Source organism: Drosophila willistoni (assembly GCF_018902025.1).
Source record: "Drosophila willistoni isolate 14030-0811.24 chromosome XR unlocalized genomic scaffold, UCI_dwil_1.1 Seg144, whole genome shotgun sequence".
NCBI classification, from domain to species: Eukaryota; Metazoa; Arthropoda; class Insecta; order Diptera; family Drosophilidae; genus Drosophila; species Drosophila willistoni.
This window is the reverse complement of record NW_025814057.1, coordinates 2648086-2672749: the sequence shown is the minus strand read 5'-3', so window position 1 is coordinate 2672749 and position 24664 is coordinate 2648086. Positions and strand designations below refer to the sequence as shown.

Genomic DNA, 24664 nt, shown 5'->3' with positions numbered 1-24664 from the left:
ACATGATATTTGGAGTTAATCGAACAATGACGAATTGGCTTATTAATGGCTAAACAAGTAATAATAACCCAAATGCTGACATTTTACTCGTTCTTCGGACAAAATATAAATATTGACATTTTTATCAAGGCGAAAATATGTATAGCCTTTGTATTTCTATCAAATTTCAAAACAAAAAATGTATCACTTATGTTTTTTAGCTACTTTTATTTCGTCTTGTTGGCAACTCTATAGTAGGGTTGTAGCAACCAACGTCATCGATTTGTGCTGGCAAGCGATAAGCAATCGATATACACATTTTACACCCCTCATAGCAAACAGAGGCAATAACACATTTCCGAAAAGTAACTCACACACATAAATTCAAAGTTCAGATATAATCAAGCAAAGAAATAGTTTCGAAAAGTTTTTGTTTTAGGCAGTGGTTTGTTTTTATTGTCGTATGTCCATCCAGAATTTAAACACCCGTGGTAAGTGGACAATTTATTTATTTGTGTTACAATTTTTTATTACACTTTCCCCCTGCCAAAATGGCTGCTCGTGGGTTTTAGTCATCCACACGAACACACACACACATGCTTGAAGACACACGTTTACGCACACACACACACACCCGCACACAGCCAAAGGCACGCACATGCATAAATATGCACATATACATATACAGATGCTACCTGCATGCGTATGTGCGACATGTGTCAAGATTACAATTACAATAGTTTTCTAGATTCTCATTGATATTCCTCTTTCTCTTTCTCTTTCCATTACCAATTTCTCCTCCCTTAAAGACCCCTTTGCTGATGCAATCAAGGGCAATGATGATGATATTCAAGACGGTCTTGTGCACATAAGAATCCAGCAGAGGAACGGTCGCAAGACATTGACCACTGTCCAGGGCCTTTCCGCGGAGTATGACTTGAAGAAAATAGTTCGCTCCTGTAAAAAGGTAAGTTTTATTGATTCATATTTTCGTTTAAAGTCCACAACTCACGAAAGCCAAAACGTTTGCTTGCATTCTTTGTTTCCCTTGGTACGTACCAATGACGATTGATCCTTCTTTTATGGACCAAATAACCTGTGATCATGTCACCTTTGTATGCGTAGAAAGAGGCTAACAAAGGAATGGTATTGCCTTTCTACCCCTGAGACTGCAAACATCAATCTTAATGCGCAGTATAGTTAAATAATACATACATATATATATATATGTATATAGACAAGACTATATATATACAGATTTTTATAAAGTTGCAATATTTTGCATACTTTGCAAATTATCATGCAATTTCTACGTATTCGGTTGTCCTTGTTGCAATCATCATTGTTTCTATTACACTATGTCTCTTCCTTGAAATTCAATTAAGCGCATTAAGCAATTCAGTTGAATAGTTTAGATCTACATATATAGCCATTTAGTAGCGCAATTTAACGAATTCTAACTAGCTTGTTGAAAACGAGAATCTCATTTTCTGTCAACTAGTTATGTTATAGATGTCATCTTTGTTTATTTCCATCTTCTGTAATAATTCACTTATTACTATGCCGGTATGTGACAGTTGATCCCTTACAATGCTTAGTGATGGAAAAATGTTTCAATTATTAACTTATTCTTTTCGTTTTAAATTATTTCAGGAATTTGCCTGCAATGGGACTGTAATCGAGCATCCGGAGTATGGTGAAGTTCTTCAACTTCAGGGCGATCAACGCGAGAACATTTGCCAATGGTTGACCAAGGTGGGACTAGCTAAGCCAGATCAATTGAAGGTTCACGGCTTTTAAGCTAATGCTAATGCTGCTGATTTATTATTGATGCCAGGGAACAACAATAACAACAAATTGTTGTCTGTCTGTGTGGATTTGCTTCATACAAGAAAAAAAAACAAAACGAAAGTCTTTCATTCTTAAGCTACATCAAGAAAAGTTCTTTGTTCAAATTTAACTAATAACACCAACAATTACAACAACAACAACAACAACAATTCAAATAACTTTATAGAACATTTAGGTACATTTAAAGACATCAAAAAGCAATAGACCATTTACTGCTAAATAATGTTATAAATAAAATTAAATGTTCAGTTTAAAACAATTTTGATTGTACGTGCGCAATGTCAGGATTAACGATCGTCAAAACGATGTTTTTGCCCCGCACATGGGGCAATAGTCAAATGGCCTATAAAGAGGCGATTAAATAAAGGTAACATATTGTTACCATCGTATACAAATTTTATGTACATATTTTTAAACGATTCTGACCATAATCAAACAATTCGAAAACTGTTTGGGTTATATATATACACATGATTGGGCTTGCTATAGTAGCAAAAATGTTTTTTGGCAATATTGGTATTTTGCTAAATCTGGTTAAGAAAACTGGCAGAACATTGAGTAAGACGTTAAATTAAGAGCCAGCTTATTTAAAATTTCTAAATAGTTGGGTGGGTATTTTTCTTATCGATTTGTGTATATCGGTGTTCTTATCGATATGAAAAACGGTTGATACTTATCGAATTTACTCTTGCCGATAAGTGACGCCCTATTTTTTTTTATTTGCCGCTATTTATTTTTTTTTTTTTTTTCTAAGATACCCCTATTTCTGAGTTGTAACCCGTATTACCGTATTTGAAGCAATCGCGAGGAGCGGGAATCGTTCGTTAACTTGTGGCATAAAAATCCTAAAAATCAAATAAAATTCATTTTAATTTGCCAATCCCGTGTACAATTTAAGTTTTTGACTTGAAGTCGCAACATTTAGTGTCAAGTTAAACGGATAAATTCACAAATTCGTTGTATACGTGTACCACGCGGAACGCTTGTGTTTCGTTGGCGACAGTGGCCAGCGAGAAAGAAGAAGCAGCAACATCAGCCAAAGAACACACACATAACAAGTGGTTTTCAATTCAGAAATTCATCGAATGTTGCGAGTGTAATTAAGACAAAACTCCAAAACAATTAATTATTAAAGGCAACTAATTGCTAAGACTATTCACCTATACACATTATATCGATGACTGGGGTGAGTAAAACGACAAATTTGTTTATTATTTCACTACGTTCTAATGCGAGGGGGAGGAAGGAGAAACTAAGGGGCTTCCCGCTAACAAATACTGCAATCATTGTGTTAGATCAAATGCAGTGCATTAATTGAGTAGTAAATGTAGAACTTTTGTTTTATTAATGAAATGGCGTGCCCTAACTTAGCGATTTACATGATAGAATTTTAGAAGTATAGTGATTATCAAAACAATAGACAACAAAATTTATGTGGCCTTCATTAAAACTGGGTGCAAACGTTGAGATTTTGTATAACGTATATATATTTTGTGAAAGATGCAAAAAACAATGTAAAAAAAAAACAAAAAAAAATTGAAATTGCTCAGATAAAAGAACAAAAATACATATATCGATAGTTCAAATGTGCTAGTTTCGCTGCTATCGATTATTATTATCGATAATTGAGTAAACCCCACTGAAGATGAGAGAGAAGAAAGTGTGACGACGACGACGATGACGACGAGTTCGTTGTGAAACATTGAAGAAGAAAAAATATAGATAAAAAAACAATTAACAACATTTCGCCATTTAGAATCGTTGGTCAGCAATTGTAGACCATTTAAATTCTTAAGTTAACTCTCCGGCGGCTGCGGGCGGTTTAATTGTGAACTGTGAATTAGGAAAATCAATTTCAAATTCTTCTCTGCATATTCTCTAGAGTGCGTGTGTGTGTGTGTGTGTGCAAAAAAAAAGAAGGAAAAAATACCCGAAGAAAGAAAAGAAAGCAGTGAAGAAGAGGAGGACAAGAGAAAGAATAGCGAAAGCGAAAATAGCCACTGAAAAAAGCAAAGAAAAGAAACACAGAAAATTAAGTCATTGAAGCCACGGAAAAATTGTTTAACCAAAAATGAGCAGGAGCAGAGGAGACGATGAGAAGAAACTGAAATTGAAACTACTACAACCAACAACAGCAGCAGCAGCAGAGCAGCAGCAGCACCAGCAAGCAGTATAAATAAATAACGGCATTGCAAAATCAGCAAAGAAAAAATTGTAGTCAGGTTTCAGGCATTACAAAAAAAAGGAAAATTCTTAAGAATACAAATAACAAAGAAAATCAAATTTTCCAAATAGAAAACTGGCAACAACTGGGTGGCAACGCGACGACGAATCGGTTGTGTGTGTGTGTGTGTGTGAGTGATTGTGTGTGTGAGCGAGTGTGTGTGTGTGTGGTGTGTGTGTGTGCCGCGTGTGATTGCAAGTGGGGGCAACTAAGAGAGAGAGAGAGAAAAAAAAGAAGTTAAAAAATAATAAAAAATCGCCAAGTTTAATACAAAAAAAATATATAAGAGCCGACTGTGTCTTTGTGTGAGGGGAATTTCCTGATAATTCCCAACCATACGGTAACCATGGAATATTACCTAGGTTAGTAGTATAAAACGATCCATATGCATACAAGCGAACCCACACTCCCCCCGCACCGCCTCACAAAATATTTACACCCAGGGTCGGACTATTGGGAAGGGCCGGCATGCAAAAACTATGCAAAGAAGTTATACAAACAATTTGAAAATGAAAAATAAATAAAACAAAACAACAACCGAAGTCTTCCATACCGAATAACTTAATTCGCACTCAAATCATTCGATAGTCAAAGTATCATTTTGAAAATAAATCATATTCGAAATTGTAATTGAAAGCAGTTTTACGTTTGACCACAAAATTGAGAAATGGTATCAGGCCTGAGAAAAAATATTTCTTTTCCAAATTGATTTTAAAAACCGTCATAAAATTAATAGTATTCGGTTAAAACCACTTTTGATACTTTCTAGACTTCGTTAATATCATAGTACTCAAGAGGAAAGTAACATTTTGCAAGAATTTGGAATCCCGCCATTTGTTGTCATCCGCCCCTGTCTTCTTCCAGCGCACCCAACCACCCACAGTCGAAAGAAAAAAAAAACTCAATACGTGCCGATGTCGCTATACTCTGAACTGAACGATGCTCTTAAGACACATGGAATTACTCGCGAATCTTATAATAATCCTTTCATCTCTGCTCAAGAATTAACCTAATACCTATTTATGCATATTTTAACGATAACTAAAAATCCTTCCTTTCCATAGTTACAAATATCTAATTTTGACTATTCCTATACCTCTATATCATATATGTAGATCGGCCTGTTTATCAGTTTGATTTGATCATCTAAATTTCTGTGCTAAAACCAACCTATATATGAGAAAACAAACAAATAGAGTGATGGGTATGTCTGCGAAGAATTATTCCTATAATTAACACACAATTTTAGCCTGATGAAAGATCGATTCAGCGAGAGCAATTAAAAGTATTTAACATTTCCAAAACTCATTTATTCCAACATTGTAGCACTTATAGTTGATACAAAAGAAAAGGGATCTGAAATTCTCAAGATCATTTAGGGCTTATTAGTTTGTAATGTTATCTGTAACAGTAAGGGTATTGAATTGTTGAGAAAGAAAAACAGAGTTAAGCTTATTTCATTTTTTTTTTCCTCATCAGCTGCACTATACATACATACATACATATGTAGGAGGGCTCTGTCCACCCGCTAGCCCCGCCCTCTTTATAGATTATAGTTTAAATTCGGTTTCGGGTGTTGTTTTGTTTATTTTTGAACTCTTCTCTTATTTCAATTGCTTCAACTTACGTCTCTCCTTCTCTCTGTTTTTTGTTTCTTGTTTTTATAGGAGGATATGTCTACATGAACGGAGATGCAGTCAAAATCCAGCCGCCTGTCTATACGAATGTTCCTGTTGAAACGGCAATGTTAGCTACCAATTTGTTTAGCACGACAACACAAATCGCAGCAGCCCCGACAGCAGCTCACACAGCAGCAGCAGCAGCCCACCACCATCATCATCATCACCATCACCACACTCACACCATACCGTTGATCGCCGCAGCCGGAGTGAATAGCGCCGCAGCCGGAGCCGGAGCTCCATCCGCAACACAAGTGGCATCAGCGACGCCGCAGACTTCAGCACAGCAGCAGCAGCAACATTCTCACCATCATCAGATAATTTCACACGCCGCTGCCGCCCATCACCATCATCAGCAGCAGCAGCAGCAACAGCAACAACAGCAATCGCCTCAGACCATACAGGCCACACATTTGGCTTACGGTCACCCGCCACCTCAGGCCCAGCAGCCACAACAGGGCGTTGCCAATACTGCCGCTGGTGCTGGCGGAGGAGCTGGCGTAGCAGCCGCAGCTGGCGGAGGAGGAGCTGCCTCAGCTGGTGATAGCATTGATAATCCCGAATTCGCTGCTGCCATCATGAATGGAGCCATTGCTCAGACCCAAGATGGCGCTGTCGTCTGCTATACAACCGATGCTGCTGCTCTGGTACCTGGTGTTAATAATACGAATTTAGTTGCTCTCGAGCCGCAGCCACAGCATATTGTGGTTCCAGTTCCAGTACAGGTTCCAGTTCCCGTTCCCGTTCAAGTGCCGGTCACAGCAGTCCCGGCCAATGGACCATCTTTGCCCGCCGTCGTAGCTCAGACTCAGCAAATGCCGCCAACAGCAGAGCAGCAGCCACAACCACAACAACATCATCCACATCAGCAACCACAACCACACCAGCAGCAACAACAGCAGCAGCTGCAACAGGGTAATCATAATCAAGCAGTAGCCGTTCCTGGTGGCACTGGTGATGATGGCGGTCTGCCGCTGGATAAACTTAAGCAAATGCTGGCCACGCAGCTTGAGTACTATTTTTCCAGGTGAGTGGAAAAGTCTAGTCAAGTCAGTAGCTCTCTTTTAACTATAGTCAACTACTAAAAAGAGATAGATCGTAAGCAAAGGAGAGGGATAGAAGCACTGATACCTTTTAGGGAACTGTTGTTTAGCCATATTTATATAATTTATAAAAGTGTTATTGATTTCTGCACTTGCCCATACCCTGTAGTACCTTTGGCACTCAATACGTCCCCCTTCACTCCGTCTCCCATTTGCAATTCTTGGTCGGTCAGTCAGTTGCCATCTCGCTTATTATTGTAGTTGAGAGGCGGAGCGACCTAAATACCAGATTTAATGACACAAGCTTCATTTTTGTTTTGTTTTTGAGGCTGTTGAAGATCGCTAAAAAAAACATTGAAAATAGTAAAAGGGGAGGGAATGAAGAGGATTAATCGTGTTAAAACGTGTGTAACTGCTCATTATCGGTTTCTCCCGTCCGAAAACAATCTTTTAGCTAGATCTGCCAGTGCTTCAAATACTTTTATATTGACTTTTCAAAATTAACTAAAGTATTAGTCATCGAGTTTACAATCAATTAAATTGTCTTTAAATGACATATAAAAAGGAACTTTTGAATTAATTGACTAATTATAAACTATGTATGGAGTAGATTTATTTAAAATCTGCAACTATTTTATTACCTTTTACTTGTATTTTTCATTTATTTATATTTTAAACACTTTTTACAGAGAGAATCTGGCTAATGATACTTATCTGCTGTCACAAATGGATAGCGATCAATATGTTCCCATATGGACAGTGGCTAATTTTAATCTTGTTAAGAAGTTAACCAAGGACATCAAACTGATTACCAATGTGCTGCGTGAATCGCCCAATGTTCAGGTGGATGACGAGGGCCTGCGCGTGCGTCCCAATCACAAACGTTGCATCATCATTTTACGTGAGATATCGGGCAATACACCCCCGGATGATGTCAATGTAATGAACTAAACTTTTCTCATTCTTCCTTCCTCCCACAACCCACAAACCACAAACCACCCACCACCTTTAACCTGCCGCCTGTTGTGTGTGTGTGTCCATATTTAACTAATGCGTCATATTATTTGCAGGCATTGTTTATCAATGAGAGCTGCCCTCGGCCAATTTCGTGTGAATTTGCTGCCAATAATTCGTGGTACATTACATTCGAATCGGATGAGGATGCGCAAAAGGCCTTCAAGTATCTGCGCGAAGAGGTCAAAGAATTTCAGGGTAAACCGATAATGGCCCGTATCAAGCCGAAATCATTTATAAATAGAATAGCAGCTGTACCAAATTTGAAGAACGGCTATCGTTTGACATCGCCACCCACGGCAACTGTATTTGATCCAGCCGCCGGAGCGGCCACCGTTAGCTATCAGCCACCGCAGCGGTATTTATATGCGGCCAATGGAGCTATAGCTGGCCCAGCTTCAGTGCCCTATAGCAATCAGGTGTTGATTGTAAGTGTGAATAAGCACAAACTTCATCGAATGGATTTAACTAACCGACAAATTTTCTCTTCCTTGTTCAGCCCTTTCAACAAAACCAATTTTATCCCAGCCTTGTGGCTCCTTGGCAGCCGGCCACAATAAATACAGCCACGGCTCATGGCCAGAACTTCTTTGAGATTGGCGGCAATCTGTTTGCCACAAATCCATTGGCTCCGCAGGCTGTAGCTGCTAGTTATACAACAGCTCCTCAGCCCACCGCACAAACGATTGTCACGGCAAAGCCGCAGGGTGGCGGTGGTGGTGGAGGAGCCGGAGGCGGTGGACGTTATAATACACATCGCGGCAATCCAAATAGCTTAGGCGGCGTTGGAGCAAATTCAGGACCACGAGGCGAACCGCGTAGCAAACCGCCACGAAATGCTCAAGCTGGTGCTCATATCCAGGGTGGCAGTATTGTGCCAATACAGCTATCAGGAGTACCGGGTGGTATGGTGAGCGTGGTGCCAGCCACAATTGTAGATCCTTTGCAACAGGTCCAGCAGCAAGCACAACAACAGCAAGTCCATCAACAACAGCAACAATTGCAGCAATCAACTGGTCAAGGCCAAGCCCAACAGCAGTCCGGTGGTGGTGGCGGTGGCGGTGGTGGTGCTGGTGGCCAGGGAAGCAACTCTACGCGTCATTATCCAATTAAAAGTAATTGGAAAGGTAAGTCCTTATTCCCGATTCCAATTCCAATAATATGTTAAATAACTTTTCCCATTTTCCATTTTCTAGGTGGCATGCAAAAGAATCTGGATAAAAGCTATGGCGGTGGTGGAGTAAGCAATCATCATCATTATAGCTCCCAGTTGCAAGTCCTACCCAGTCATGGCCAGCATCTACAGCAACAGCCACAGCAGCAGCAGCAGACAAACCAATCTCAGCAGCAGCAGCAACAACATTATCAATTGCCTTCCTCCAGTGCCGCTAGCACACCGCATGCATCCTATGCAACTACCTCCCAGGCATCGGCCACTATAACATTGTCGGCTGCCCCTCAGCCACAGGCCAGCAGCAGCAGCAATAGCCAGCAACATCACCAACATCTAGTGTCTGCGCATCAGCAACAACAACAGCAACAGCAGCAAGTTGTCGAGCTGCAGGACTCGGGTGAGACTGTAGTAGTAGAGCATGGCGGCAGCTCATCCCACGGCCTGCAAACGAGCGGTGGTGGTGGTGGTAATCGCAGTAGCAACATTCAAAGCAGCTCCTCTTCTTCGCTGGCCACATCAATTAGCAAGGAGCCAATGCACTGGCCAACGCGACCACGTCGTCGTCGTCGTGACGAAGATGGCGGTATCAACTACTCACCCGGTGGACGTGTAGGGGTAAGAGATAATCTCAGCAGTCATTATGTGTAGTAGTAGCTAATTTGTTAATTCGATTTGTTGCAGCTCTATGGTAGTTCACCATCGACTCCTCACCAGCAGCAGCAGCAACAGTTGCTTTCCTCATCCTCCTCATCGGCAAGTAATGTGCAAACGGGTGGTGGTGGCAGCGGAGGAGGAGCTTCTCATCGCGGTGGTGACCGTGAAAGCCACTATAGCACTGGTATCCATGATAATCCACCCCAGCATCAGCATCGTGGCAATTACAAGGGAAATAATTATAATCCGCACTACCATGCCCAGCACTCGTCCATGTCTAGCAGCTCGCATCATCATCATCATAATGCACTGTCGTCGCAACAGCATCAGCAGCATTTGTCAACTGGTCAGCAGAGCTCGGGCCATCATTATCACAATCATCATCACCATCATCACAATTCGATAGGCAGCAATGTGGGCAATAGCGGTGGATTGGGCATGAGCAGCGGTGGCGGCGGCGGTGGCAACAGTAGTGCAAATAATGCTGGTGGCTCTGCCGGTGGGAGCAATAGTAATAATAACAACAGCAACAACAACAACAACAGCAACAACAATAACACCATGTCCAGCAATGTAGGAAGCGGAGGCGGCGGTGGTTGTGGTGGCGGTATTGCTGGCTCTGGAGGCGGCAGTGGAAGCAACGAGCGTGGCTCATTGCATCATGGATCGCTTGGCTATCAGGGAGGCCATCATCATCAACCGCAGCAACACCATCAACAGCAGCAACAACAACAACAGCAGCAACAACAGCCACCAGCTCCTGTTCAGCCGCCGCAGTTTGATCTAGAAGCTGCAGCCTTTCCACCACTGCCAGCCACATCGGCCTCTACGGCCGCCGCACCACACACACCTCAGGGTGGCAATTCTTCTTCTGTGCATAATACGTCTTCTGCTGTTGGAGCTGGTAGCACTACCTCTTCCTCTACCACTTCCTCATCCAGTGGCGGCCAGTCACAAAAGCAGCAGCAGCAGCAGCAAGCCCAACAAAGCCATCACCACCACCATCAACATAATCAACATCAGCAGCAGCAGCAGCAACATCAGCAACAACAACAGCAACAACAACAGCAGCAGCAACAAGCGGTCAACATTAGTGTGGAGACTAGCAACAGCAATGAGGAGCCGCAGCAGCCACAGCAACAGCAACGCTCAAGCAATCATCCGCATAGCGAGAACAATCCTCAACTGGCCAATAGTTCCTCTGTTGCCCACAATTGGGCTGAGAACCGCCTCTCGGATGTTGTACGTTCAGGCGGCGGCGGCGGTGGCGGTGGCGGTAAGGGAAAGGCAGGTCGCAAGGATACCGGCAGACATCAACAGTCACATTTGCCTCATTCCTACACACATCAGCAGCAGCAGCAGCAGCATCGTAACCTGCCCTTGAGCCCCACACCCGCCGTGGAATATGCCCACATCGAGGGCAACAATACTAAAAACTTTACTAAGCAGAGCTCTAGTAATAATTCTTCGATCCATGTGATAAAGTGTCTAACACCAAATATCAATGCCAGCAGCAATTTGGCAATAGCAGCCGCCGCCGCAGCAACAGCCACAGATGAGTCAACCGGAGGAGGAGCAGGGCCAGGTGCTGGTGCTGGTGCTGGTTCTGGTTCTGGATCTGGTGTAGGTGCTGCTGCTGTTACTGCTATTACCCAGCAGCAGTTGGATAAATCAATTAAGACTGAGGATGAAATGCATCCAAAACAGCCGCAGCCGCAGCCACAGCAGCAGCAGCAGCCACAGCCACGTCTGTCGGAAGGCTTTGTGGTCCACAATAACGAGTATGGAAGAGGCAGTGTGCCTGCCGGCGCTGGCGCTAGCAATGTGACTGGAGCAGGAGTGGGGGCAACAGCAGCGTCTTCTAGTTTAACAACCAGCCTGGCCGAGTGCAGCCTGAGTCAGCACAAAAAGCCAGCGGCAGTGGCTGCCCTGCATGCTAAAAAGGAGGCGGCAGCCTTAGCCACCAGTAGTTTAGGCAGGGATGTCGGCAAACACCACAAAAGTGTTGCCACCTCAACGAATTCCGCTTCGACTGAAAATATAGCCGCCGCCACAGCCAGCAAACTGAGCTATGCCCAGGTGGCCCAGCATCATAAATCTGCCGCCGATAGCCGGGATGGCGGTGGAAATGGTGGCTCCACCGGCGGTACTATGTCACCAACTGGTAGCCATAAATTGGAATTAGTTTTTGGCGATTCTACTCCTCCGGCTACTACTACCACTACTACTACTATTGTTGCCGAGAAATTTTCTATACCGCCCGCTGCTGGAGTGGTTAGTAGTGTTACCACAACCACCGCCACAGCAACCACCGATAAGCGAGGAGCGGCTCCGAGTGCAAGTGCTCCGCTGGCTGGCAAAGCTGTCAGCGGCACACCATCAACAACGAGTGCCACTTCAAGCAATAATGTTGTCAGTGCCAAGGAGAAAGGTATGCAAAGATGCCCATTTAAAGCGTTTTCTAAAATAAACCCTCAATACTTTCATCTTGCAGATGTGCGTTCCAATAGTTCATTGATTGCCTCGCCCATTAGCGGCGGCTCTGTGCGCCATCAGAGCAAGGAGAAGCACCAACAACAACAACAACAACAACAACAACAACAGCAGCAGCAGCAGCATTTTGGCTCTGGCTCAGAGCACAATACCAATGCCAATCCGGCCACTGGGAATGGCGGTAACCGCAAATCCAGGGCCAATAATAATACCAACCCTTAGGAGGTTCGTTGCCAAAACGCGCATATGGCAATGTGCGACAAGGAGAGATAACTTTTTTAAAAAGAGATGAATGCCAGCCCTTCCCCCCCAAAACCCAGCCCCCGGCTCCATAAATCAGCAAGCATCATCATCTGCCGTTTGTATATATAAATGAAAATTCCATGTGTAAATACGTGAGCCACATATTTTTTTTTATATATCTATAAGCGCTATATAGATATAGATATTAATGACCTAACTAAGGAGGCATATTTAAGGTGAGTTTAACTTACATATCTGTGTGTCTCCCCCTTCCTCTCTCTCTCTCTCTCTGGAGATATTAATTTGCCGTTTTCTTTTTGTTTTCAGCTATCATAGCTTGGACCAGTTATTATATTTAGTAGGCAAAAAGGAATAATGAATGGTGCATAAAGTTTCTCCAGATATATAAACATCTATATAGAGATCGAGACACATATTGATAAATATATATATATGTATGCATATATATATTTTAAGTAAACGTTAATCACAACAATTTAACTTGATGCTTAAAGGTTAATGCAACTGCAAAAGGATAATAATGTAAAATGTACGGGACAAGAATGAGAAAGATTTAGCAGTGAATGAAAAGTACGAACAATATCCGCCAAGATATATATGTATATATATACATATACATTTATATATATATATATATATATACACATATATATTATTAATGATTAAAATTACGCGATAACAAAAAAAAAAAACACACACACACACACACATGCGAGTAAATAAGTCTAAAGTTTGATTGTAGTTAGCCAAGCAGTTGCAGCAACGACTGCAGCAGCAGCATATCCAATATCATCATCGAACTTCATGTTAGAAGATCATTTTTACCATATGAGACAATTTGTTCATTTGCTTCTACAAGATAACTTAATAATTTTTAATATTAATGGCCAAAACAAAAAAACAAACAAACAAAAAAAACGAAACAAACGAAAAAAAAGTACACATATACAGCATCTATATTATAGAGAATGAAGTATATATATAGCATATATATATGTATATATGTATCGTATATATCGGCTATAGTCGCTAGTCCACAAGAATTAGGGTGGTTCTTCTTATCTTTTTTTTTTCATTACTCTCTTTGTTTTCTTTTTCTTAAAATTTATTTTTTTTTTTCATTTTATCAGATATTATTTTCGATATTGTTTATTTAATGGGGATTTTTGTACTTAGACCCAGAAACAAACACAAACAAACAAACAAACACACACACACACGCCTGAGTATATCCTTAATTTCATATTTATATATGTATATCGTATCGTTAAAATCGTATCAAGGAGAAATACTTACATTTTACAAATTGCATTTTTTCCTACATAAAAGCAATTTCTCTCAGTTTGATGGTTTCATATGTATTTCAACAACTACAAACAAACTAACAAAACCAAAATGAAATGGAAAAGTTTATAACAAAAGAAAACCTATGCATTGCTAAGAAAAAAAAAAACAAAAATACTACTAATCTTTATAAAACAAAACACAAAAAAACGCGTAGGACAAGAAACAAAAACTAAAAAAAAAAACAAAAAAACGAAACTACTACTATCTAAATTGTTATGCATATTTCTGTCTATATGTAATTTCAACATTCACACACGACGAACACACACACACACACACACACACACACACATACACATGCAGTTACAAAGGTGCCATAAACACACAAACAAGAAAAGAAGCGTATATGAAATTCTAAGAGGGTTTTTTCTGTTTTACACAAACGACACATAGGCATTTAAACGAATAACATATACATATATATATATTTATATATATGTATATATTTTATATTTGAAACTAGAAATCGCTTCTCCTACTTCCTTCCCCTACTCTCTATTTTAGCCTCTTTTTTTCTCCCCATTGAAAATTCATTTATTTTAATTATTGAAGATGCTCATTTATCATAATTTTTAATATGATGATAATTCTTGGTGTTTTTCATTCATATATGTACATATATACATATATCTTTGAACATGTATATATGCATATAATTTTAATCGTTTTTAGTTTTTAAATTTGTTATGTTTTGGTTTCCACGCACAAAACGATGACAAAAGAACGACAGTAAATTAAACAGAGTTAAAAAACAAAAGATAAATTCATAATTTAATACAAAGTGTAAGAAAAAACTGTAAATTTAAAACTTAATCTTAAGCCAAATCGGCACAGAAAGAAGAAATATGTTGATTATATTCTGAAGTAGACTGTAAGGGCGATGGCACGATAAAACAAAAACAAAACAAACAACCAAGAAAAAACGATAAAGATGAAAACAACAAATCAACAAAAAAAAAAAAATATGAACATGAAATTAAATGAAATGAAAACTAGAAGAAAAAAGAAAGAAAACCTATTGTAGTCTATAAGTGAAAACAGTTTAGATATGCATTATAGAGAGCGAGAGAGATATTCACCCACACACACACACACACTCACACACAAACCCACATGCATACTCATTTACATGTCCTTTGCAAATTTTTATCCATACTTCTTACATATATATTTTTGTTTCGTTTATTTCTTTCATTCATTCATGCATATATGTATATACCTATATTTCTGTATATACATATATTTACCTATATATGATTTAAAGAACTTGTACTTGCTAAACGCCTACGACCGATCCTTTTCATTACTTCCAAGGCAGCAAAGCAAAAGTTCTCAAACAACAATCCGAAACACAGAGAAATCAAAAAAAATCAAACCCTGAGCAAGACTTCCAACCAAAATGAGTAAGGAATACAGAGAATGAGGAAATATTATAAAAGAAAAAACGACAAAAAAAGAAAGAAAGAAAGAAAAAAAAAAACATTTTTAAAAACTAAAAATTAGGTATATATAAATATATATATATATATATATAGATTTTTGTTTCTATGAAAACAATCGAATATGCTATAAGTGCCTATACTAAATACATAATATATATATATCTATATAAAAAAACACACACTCACACACACACACACTCACACACACACACACATACAAACATACAAGTTGTACAGTTGTTAGATGTAGGATTGTTGTTGCTGTTGACAATTAATTAGGCCAACAAATCAGATTTAAATCTCCAAGGCCAACGAGGATGACAAGTGTCTGGAGAGGGGTGGGGTCTCGACTAGATGAGTGGTAAAACCATTGATTATCCAAACACTGGGACCAGAGAGAAACAACTGGGATATAATCAATAGATAACCTTGATCCTTTGAAATTCTTTAATTATATTTTTATTTTGGTCTTGAATTTAATACTTAGATGCACAAATTGAATTAACTGATTGCCCAGCTCTGCAAGCTATTCAACGAAATTTACCAACCATTCTTGCCACGCCCCCTTAAACCACTTACTCACTCCTCCCTCTTCGCCTGTATACGCAACAGCAACAACAAAAACCAACACTAAGTAGACGAAGAGAACGAAGTGTAAGTTTAAAGTTAAAAGCCTCTAGTTATTAGTTGTATGCATTCATCTCGCCCCCCCTCACACACACACACACACACCCACACAACACTCATTTACACATTTGCACATACGCATAGGTACACATACATACATACATAAATATTTGTTTTGAAAAGTTCTCAAATGGTTTTTTGTGCTCACACTTGGACGACTTGGACTGCTTTATAGGAGTGATGATGAATGCAAAAATGATAGAGAAAGAGAGTGAAGAGAAAAATGAAAAACTAACCTAGGCAAACCTCTTGTTTTCTTCCATCCATCCCCATACAAATGAAATGAAATGAAATACAATTTAAAAACAAAAACGAACGTTATATAGACAAGGAGCAGGAGCAAGTGGAAAACGCAACATTGCAATGTGATATTTATGCAATTGATGACAAATCAAAATCAATTGTAAAGCGACAGACAGACAAACAAACAACAAATAAAACAAACAAAGGGCAAAGGGAATTGGAAAGGGAATGGAGAAGAAGACGAATAAACAATTGAAATGGATGGGTGACCCAAGGGAGATGCGCCAAAGAGCGAGCAGAGGAGAAAGGGGAGGTTTGCCTAGGTTTTTGTTTTCAACATTAGAATGGACGAACAGGATAACGGAGAGAGTTAGTGAAACAAAATGAGAAAAGTAAACGAAATAAATGAAAAAGAACATTGTTGATGTTAAATAATTTTAAGACAATTACAAAAAAACAAAACCTAAAAACAAAACAAAAGGAAATTAAATTAAATTGTTATTGTGTAAAACCTCAGTTCTTAAGTTATTTATTTTGTATGTTTAAGCAAAAACCGCAGCCGCCGCCGCCGCCGCCGCAGCAGCAGCAGCAGCAGTAAAAGCAGTGCGCATATGACACCTTGTTATATTACGAATAATAAGAATAATAATAATTATAATAATTATGCAGACACCCTGAACCCCAAGACCCACACAGAAACACACTTCCACACTCAAATCTACTCATAAACGTTAACAAAACAAAACAAAACGAAACAAAAACAAAAAACAGCTAAAACTTGAAGTTGCATGTTGTTAAATATTCCCTTTTTTTTTTTTATTTGTTTGTTCATTATTATAAATTGTCAAACAGTCATAGATTTCCAATTACACACACACACACACACACATAGATATATATATATATATTATTTATTATTAACTAAAAACACTCACACAACAACAACAACAAAAGGATGCCTTCACAAGAAAAAGAGAGAGCTCCCTAAGTTAACCCCGCAGCCAGCAGACTAATAATGAATCCTTGATCCTGTGAAATACACCTCTTCTGCCTGTAAAAGTGTTTAAGAGGCAAAAATACCAATGTAAATAATCTTATGAAAATGAAACGATGATAAATCTTAGTATATAGAGAGCATACATATATATATGTATATATACATATATATATATAAATCTTGTAGAGAAAAATCTCCCATCCTATATTTTCCATATCGTAACGAGACTTTTTCATATCATTTTTCCAATATTTCTTAACACATGACGTGCTGCTAGCTTATTCTGAGCATATTCTATAAATTGTTGTAAACCGATCAAAAATCGGATAAAGTTGAACGTTTATTTATTTGTTTTAATTTTTTAGTTTTTTTTTCTTTTGTTAAGTCTCAATGATGGCAGCATTCTAAGATAAATATTTAAGAAAATTACCCATTGATTTTCCCCTTAGCTGCTTAGTGAAAAAAGTTTATTTCTCTATTTTTTTTCTTTTCTTTCTTTTTTCGAATTCCAAAGATTGCGCCAATTTTGACAAGTTCGTTTTTATGTATTTCAATTGTTATTGAACGCTTTAACACTGCAAATGTGGAATTTGAGAACAATTCATTGATTCATTTCATCTATTTTCTCTCCCTATCTCCTCTTAATTTAAACTTAAGCGATTATCTCGCCTAATTTTATTCCCACTCTTATTATCTTCAAATCAAATACAACAAGACAAAAGCTTAACCTAAATGTATATCGAAATGTACATATACAAATACATATATATATTTATATATCCCTATATCGTTTTCATGGAAATGTTAAGTGACTTATATATATTAATAATAAAACTAACGAAGGGGTTCCTAATATGGGAATCCATTTCATTAGCCACCACAAAATTCTATATGAAAAATTGAAATATGTTCTCTCGTCGCCTTTTGCTTCTTTCGTCTCATTTCCACTGCCATTAATTTTGCCCCCTACAAGTGTTAGCTATAGAATTAAACTTTAAAAGCATATTCGGGGGGACATCTTGTGAAGGAGGGAGGAATGAAGGACACACTATTTAACTATTTTAGTAGAAATCATAATTTTTACTTGTTTATTTTTCTCCTAATTTTTTTTTTTTTTTTTTTTGTCTATGAAGAAGATAATAAAAAATTCATTGCGTTGTTTCTATATTTTATTTTTATATGGACATACAATATATGTGTATATACATTTCAATATAATTTTCTGTTATTAAAAAATGCTTACGCACACGCACACCAACACACATCCACACACACACACACACAATCACACCAACACATTGTTATCACTATAGGCATTACAAAATAAAAACAAGAAAAACGTCTGTTAAACAAAAAAAAAAAGAAACAAGAAAAAAGTAAACTAATCTATGTAATATGCATAATAATTGAATTATGTATATATATATACATATATATATACGTATATACATATGCATGTGTATATATATAAATATATATGTATATATATGGGGTATATATAATAAAATATATATACACAAAAAAAGTAATCATTGTAATTGTACCAAAATTGATAACTGTAAAGTGAAAACAAAAATATGGTTTATAATGTGAAAAACAAATTGCATATGATTATACCTATAAACTAACTGTAACTTACAATATCATACCCACAAACCCGCCCCCTCCCTCCCTCCCCCCCCCCTCAAACCAACACAACTCCACTCTATGCGCAGAACAACAAGAAAAACGAAAGAAAACAACAAAAAAAAAATCAATTAAACATAATTCAATGTGTAATATGGCATACATATAAATAAAATAAAATAAAAAGAAAAAAAAAATACAAAACACTGAGAAACAACCAAAACAAAAAAAAAAAAAACAAACCAACAAAATGTACTGTCGTATACTTTATTTTCTTCTAATCTTAAGAGTGAAATTTGTAATGCATAAAAAAGTATGTATAAAAAAACAGAAAACTACAATATACACACACAGACACATTGACACACACACACACACACATACAAACATACACCCACGAGCTGAGAACTGATGAAATAAAGGGAGAGAACCTAAAATGCCTATCCGAGATCCTCATCACTGCAAAATAATTATGAACCGATAAATCAAATTTAATTCATAGGAAGAGAATCCCTGGATCAGTTTTAATGTACACAACAACCTGATACTGAAATCGCTATTCCCCGTATACTTTGTGAGTCATTTGCGGTAAGAAAGTAACTTATGATTACGTTTTTCCAGATAAGCGACGTTTTTTCAATTAACTGAAAGCACAAGAATCGTTTAACTGTCCAGTTCACACACACATAAGTATGCACGTAGTTTTATTAACGTAAGAGTAAGAAAATTTATGATAGATTGCAGTATGGCTAAATTAAGTTTTACATATGTTACACAGATAGTTATGATGACAGGCCGACGACGAGGACGACACCTCCACACCCTGTCATTCAGATCTTGTCCTAATGTTAGCATCAAATACTCTTTGGAATGCGCTGCAGCTAAATGTTTGGCAAGCTGACTTTTGTTTTCGTGTTAGGCAGACGGGCGGGCAGGCAGGCAGGCAGCATTCCTTCCTGATGTTTAAACAACACCCGTTGGACGCACATTAGTTGGTGGTGGAGCTGCTGCACTTTGCTTTGTCATCATGTCGACGGCATTCTTGAAGAGCTGTGTCTTTACAAAGTCTGTGGCAGCACTATTCAAATCCTTGCCAGTGCCATAGCTGCATTTGATGTATCCATAGAGATTGGCGGCATTCAGAGCTATGGCAATCATAACTAGAAGCAACCATTTGAACTTTAAACTAAATAGTGCCACCAGAAAGAAGAGGCTCCAGAACACCGGGCACAGTATCAGTCCCAGCCAGAAAATGCGCTGCTCATGCTTGTTGATGCGGCTCTGGTAGGATTCAGACTACGTTTGTTTAGCAGATGATCGTCAATTTAATTCAAAATTGGTAATTGCTTTTAACTCACATTTTTCGACTCGAAGACCCAATGCGATTTGCCGTCGTCGTCGACGTAGTTCCACCACCGCAGACCGACTAATAGTCTACCGGATATATTCTTCACAGTCCAGAAGTCCGCCGATAGGAAGAGCACCACGAATACGAAACTTGTGATGAAGGACTCGCTAAACCAGCCGCAGAACATGTAAATGGCAATGGCAGCTCCACGGAAGAACAAATGGAAGAAGGTAACATACGGATGCCTATCAATGGAGCAAATCCCGAAATGATATATACATACATACATATAGTGTGATTGGGGTAAAATTGTATTTAGCTTACGTGTATTTCTTGGCTGCAACACCGGGATCGCGCATCTCGTCCTCCTCGCCAAAGGGTATCGTGTCATCGTCCAGCAGTGGCACCTGCGCAAATGCATAAATAAGTAGTGAGTAATGTCCATTGATAACAATTCTCCTAGACTATAATGCTCTTTTCTTGCGCTTCTTGACGCGTTGTCTTAGTAGGTGGCAGATTTTAGCTTGTTGTTGTCTTACTGCGTGTTAGGTGTTAGTTTGGCAATACATACATTTCTTACCGTTGCAGATGTCATACTTATATTGTGCTTTGGGTTTGACTATCTTTTTAACTAGGTTAAATAAATTATTAGGCTAAACGCAAACAATTTCTTAATGCATTTTCTAGCAGAGTCGTTGTTGTTGTTGTTTTCCTTTGCCTGCGTAGCCTGTATATCGCTATCGCACTTCAAACGATAACTGTGTGCATACGGCAACTCTAATCCGGCATACCAATGTTGGGTAACGTTTCATGAACACACAGCTGTGCGCACACAGTGCCGAAAAAATTCTCGTGCATATTTCCATATATACATAATATAACTCCATTAAAAACGAACGGCTAGCAATCACGGTGAAACACACCTGATCTCTGGACACATATAACTTAATATTTAACAATATCTATTAATTACCTCATATTACGGTTAACTTAATTCATAAACACTTATTAAATGCAAGGTACCAACAGTCCTAACAGAAACAAATTTATACTTAATTTACATGCATAGGTTTAATTTAATGAATCAATTTCAATAGAACGTTTAATGTATCAAACTTTTGTCTTGTTTTGCTGCAAAAGCGGAATGTTTTGAAGATGCTTTGTACCAATGTAGTTTGGCAAAAAAAGAAGAGAGAATGAGAGCGCGCATACTCTTGATGTGATCTTTTAAGCCACAATCGCAGTTGAAAAGGTTTACCTTGCGGCTGATAAGAATGCATAAACAAGGCCAAAATACAAAATAACTTGCAGCCAGGCCACATAAACAACAACAACTGACATCGACATATGTATATACATATGTTGTCGCTTTGGTCAAGTTGACATTGAGTAGCTGCGGCGTTGACGTCGCTTCCAAGTTGCAGCTGATAAGGCACGACGCTCTGCCACTGGCTGCAGAATTCTTGGGCTTTGTATTTCTGGGGGCCTTTTGGGGGAGAGCGAAACAAACAATCATCATTATCGAAATCAGTTTCCAGTGAACCGCCCAGCACAACAGACGTATACGTACTACGACGTATACGTGTACATAAAAAAAAAAAATTGCCAAGTAGGAAGAAGGTATACAATTCAATGAATGAACGATTAACGAGACGAGGCGAGGCAAGGCAAACCGCGAACAGCAAACGACAAGTGCAAGAAACTGGTTAGCACCACACACAGATTGAAGAAGCTCCGCACTATCCGACGCACAGAGCGGTCAGCGATCTTTGCCCATAAATATCATCAGCCAGCAGCAGCCTCAGCAGTCGGAACGACTAAATTGTGCGTGTTTTTTTTTTGTTTTTAAATACTAAAAAAAAACACAACAACTTGGATTTCCAAGGGTATTGGAGTTATTTAACGTTTTTAGTGATTCAGAGAGGGGGTCACCAGCAGCAGCAGCAGCAGAAGCAGCGGCTTATACACACAGGTGAGTCTGACAGTTGATAGACAAAAACACGTAGGCAAATGCCGTTATTTCGCACACTTGCGACTCGATTGGTGGATCGGCATTTTGCTGTTGCGCGTGTTGAAATTTTTGATGACGTCAATAAGAATTTTGCTTGAGTTGGCCTAATTTTCACTTTCTAGATCTACCAAGCCAAACCAAAAAGAAGACCAATCAAAATGGCACCACCCACTGTCCTGGTTACCGGTGGAGCTGGCTACATTGGTTCACACACAGTTCTGGAGATGCTTGACGCTGGCTACAATGTCATCTGTATGGATAATTTATGCAATGCCTACAGCAGTGGGGCCTCCAAGCTGCCGGAGGCATTGAGTCGTGTGCAGGAGATCACTGGCAAGAAGGTCAATTTCTATCGGGTGGACATCACGGATCGTGATCAAGTGCGGGCTGTATTTCAGGAGGTTAGTAGCGGACGTCAGCAAAAAATTCCAATTGGATACTGGGAATAGGCGTTGAGTACATTCAATCATTCTTATCTTAAATTTTCCATAGCAATTATTGTTATCAGCAAGCAATGTTTGTATACCGAAACCCACTTTCAGTCAAAACTCCCTCCATCTCCTCCACATTTCGTTATTATTACCCTCATTCTCTTTCTCTCTCTGTGGTGGTATTTGTTGATTCAAGTGCCGCACACTTCCGTCGGACGACCCTGACGCATGACCACACGCACCGAGGTCACATAACTTGGTGTGCTGGCATCCACATCGACAGCTTTGCTTGAACACGTAGACCGACTGCAATTGACTCCACGCAGGCCAGGCACTCTAGAATTGACACACTTAGATAAGCAATGCATGATGGATGGGGGAAAGGGACACACACACACACCACAGAACACTTTCTTCGAAGAGTTCTCATAAGATAATAATTGCTATGTTATTCTATTGACAATATTGCAGCATAAAATCGATATGGTTGCCCACTTTGCTGCCCTTAAAGCTGTTGGAGAATCCTGTCGCATTCCATTGCAATATTACCACAACAATATGACTGGAACAAATGTCCTGCTGGAGGCCATGGCCGACAACAATGTATTCAAATTTGTCTACAGTTCGAGTGCAACAGTTTACGGTGAACCAAAGTCTCTACCCGTAACCGAGGAGCATCCAACTGGTAATTGCACATCGCCCTACGGCAAAACCAAATATTTTACAGAGGAAATCCTCAAGGATTTATGCAAGTCAGACAAGGTGAGAATACACTCTTCACTTTTGATTATGCCTATTAACTTTTGTTCTTTCTTTGGGATTTTTTTAGCGCTGGGCAGTCGTCTCACTGCGTTATTTCAATCCTGTGGGTGCCCACATTAGCGGACGCATTGGCGAAGACCCCAATGGAGAGCCCAACAATCTGATGCCATACATTGCCCAAGTGGCCGTCGGACGTCGATCGCATTTAAATGTCTATGGCAGTGACTTTCCCACCAAGGATGGCACTGGTGTACGCGATTACATACATATAGTGGATCTAGCCGAGGGTCATGTGAAAGCCCTGGACAAGTTGCGTAACATTGCTGAGACCGGTTTCTTTGCCTATAATCTGGGCACTGGCGTTGGCTACTCCGTACTTGATATGGTGCATGCGTTCGAGAAAGCCTCCGGTAAGAAAGTCAATTACAATTTGGTCGATCGTCGGTCTGGCGATGTGGCCACCTGTTATGCAGATGCCCAGCTGGCGGAGCAGAAATTGGGCTGGAAGGCCACCCGAGGCATTGACAAGATGTGCGAGGATACGTGGCGTTGGCAGAGCCAAAATCCCAATGGCTATGCCAACAAATAGTCGCCAAAGACTCCTCCATATGTAAAATTTAGTTGTGTCTCTTGCCTCCATCTACTTCTTTATAATCTATCTGAGCTCTGTTATTATCGGTTATTTGTGTGCAAGTTCCTCGCTCGCTCGCTCGCTCGCTTTTCCAATTTCAATTACTACTATATTTATCTAATTAGCGAATGTGTTTCACATCTAGTTACCTATTTGTGTTTGTATATTTTTTTTGTGAAACAAATTTAAGTGCAAATTGTTTATTTAAACGCGAGAGAGATAGAATAAAAGTTATGGAAAATTAATGTATGTTTTGAATGTATAATATATGTATTTGTACGTGAACCCAAAGTAATTTGTAATTAAAACAAAACAAAACAAAACAAAAACAAATGAAACAGAAACCGGAATGTACGTCAATATGTGGGATATTTATTCGAATTTAACGCTGTTCTGATGCTTACATCAGAATTTCCCATTAGCGTTCCAATATGAATCATTAACTCTCGGCAAAACACAATTGGCACACAATGTGTAAATGAAGGTTGAATTCAAGGTCAACATTTGTTGTAACCAACCCGACAAATCAAGTAAGAAATATTTCGCAATATGATCACTTGACAAATAACGAAAACTTTATTATAAAAAACATCCATAGTTAACGATCGATCTAACTTGTAATCTTTTTCTAATTTTCAGACACAAAGGTTTTTTTTTATATACATATAGTCGTAACTCAACAGTTTTACATACTTGTAGTCCTTCTATTTTGATGGATAACTATTTGTGGATTCGTTTTGAGGTGTTCATTATGAAATGAATGG

General features: G+C 39.0%; 4 protein-coding genes across 6 annotated transcripts; 3 read left to right on the top strand and 1 right to left on the bottom strand.

The window, feature by feature from the left end:
* Positions 1-295: 295 nt before the first annotated feature.
* Positions 296-2089, top strand: LOC6638959 (eukaryotic translation initiation factor eIF1). The gene is made up of 3 exons (XM_002062346.4): positions 296-470; positions 789-946; positions 1633-2089. Exons 1-3 carry the CDS (start codon positions 443-445, stop codon positions 1777-1779), a joined length of 333 nt encoding a protein of 110 aa, XP_002062382.1. The 5' UTR covers positions 296-442; the 3' UTR covers positions 1780-2089.
* Positions 2090-4076: 1987 nt separating this feature from the next.
* On the top strand, positions 4077-12855 carry LOC6638960 (la-related protein Larp4B). Its single transcript, XM_023178734.2, has 10 exons — positions 4077-4416; positions 5722-6760; positions 7466-7715; positions 7847-8218; positions 8290-8917; positions 8987-9579; positions 9646-10609; positions 10685-12049; positions 12113-12590; positions 12682-12855. The coding sequence occupies exons 1-9, from the start codon at positions 4401-4403 to the stop codon at positions 12331-12333; spliced, it is 5448 nt and encodes a 1815-aa protein (XP_023034502.1). The 5' UTR covers positions 4077-4400; the 3' UTR covers positions 12334-12590; positions 12682-12855.
* A 6524-nt stretch (positions 12856-19379) lies between these two features.
* On the bottom strand, positions 19380-20801 carry LOC6638961 (uncharacterized Golgi apparatus membrane protein-like protein CG5021). 3 transcript variants are annotated; one of them, XM_023178713.2, is made up of 4 exons: positions 20637-20801; positions 20390-20472; positions 20076-20310; positions 19380-20013 (listed from the first exon to the last, which is right to left on the bottom strand). In XM_023178713.2, exons 1-4 carry the CDS (start codon positions 20658-20660, stop codon positions 19681-19683), a joined length of 675 nt encoding a protein of 224 aa, XP_023034481.1. In that variant the 5' UTR covers positions 20661-20801; the 3' UTR covers positions 19380-19680. The 3 variants fall into 3 exon arrangements, with proteins under 3 accessions (XP_023034481.1, XP_023034487.1, XP_015034515.1); XM_023178719.2 differs by having other exon boundaries at positions 19380-19998; XM_015179029.3 differs by having other exon boundaries at positions 20646-20801.
* A 111-nt stretch (positions 20802-20912) lies between these two features.
* On the top strand, positions 20913-24145 carry LOC6639014 (UDP-glucose 4-epimerase). Its single transcript, XM_002062349.4, has 4 exons — positions 20913-22037; positions 22199-22477; positions 22979-23269; positions 23337-24145. The coding sequence occupies exons 2-4, from the start codon at positions 22235-22237 to the stop codon at positions 23856-23858; spliced, it is 1056 nt and encodes a 351-aa protein (XP_002062385.1). The 5' UTR covers positions 20913-22037; positions 22199-22234; the 3' UTR covers positions 23859-24145.
* The last annotated feature ends 519 nt before the right edge of the window (positions 24146-24664 follow it).

Bases quoted from the DNA above. Each gene is read 5' to 3' on its own strand.
- LOC6638959 (XM_002062346.4), top strand. From the start codon at position 443: ATGTCCATCCAGAATTTAAACACCCGTG. The intron at 471-788 runs GTAAGTGGACAA...CCTCCCTTAAAG, and splicing joins CCAGAATTTAAACACCCGTG to ACCCCTTTGCTGATGCAATC. The intron at 947-1,632 runs GTAAGTTTTATT...AAATTATTTCAG, and splicing joins TAGTTCGCTCCTGTAAAAAG to GAATTTGCCTGCAATGGGAC.
- LOC6638960 (XM_023178734.2), top strand. The intron at 10,610-10,684 runs ATCACCACCACC...AGCAACAACAAC, and splicing joins GCAGCAAGCCCAACAAAGCC to AGCAGCAGCAACAAGCGGTC. The intron at 12,050-12,112 runs GTATGCAAAGAT...TTCATCTTGCAG, and splicing joins TGTCAGTGCCAAGGAGAAAG to ATGTGCGTTCCAATAGTTCA.
- LOC6638961 (XM_023178713.2), bottom strand. From the start codon at position 20,660: ATGACATCTGCAACGGTAAGAAAT. The intron at 20,473-20,636 runs GTATGTATTGCC...GCATTTGCGCAG, and splicing joins CATCTGCAACGGTAAGAAAT to GTGCCACTGCTGGACGATGA. The intron at 20,311-20,389 runs GTAAGCTAAATA...CTCCATTGATAG, and splicing joins GTTGCAGCCAAGAAATACAC to GCATCCGTATGTTACCTTCT.
- LOC6639014 (XM_002062349.4), top strand. From the start codon at position 22,235: ATGGCACCACCCACTGTCCTGGTTACCGGTGGAGCTGGCTACATTGGT. The intron at 22,478-22,978 runs GTTAGTAGCGGA...ACAATATTGCAG, and splicing joins TGCGGGCTGTATTTCAGGAG to CATAAAATCGATATGGTTGC. The intron at 23,270-23,336 runs GTGAGAATACAC...GGATTTTTTTAG, and splicing joins ATTTATGCAAGTCAGACAAG to CGCTGGGCAGTCGTCTCACT.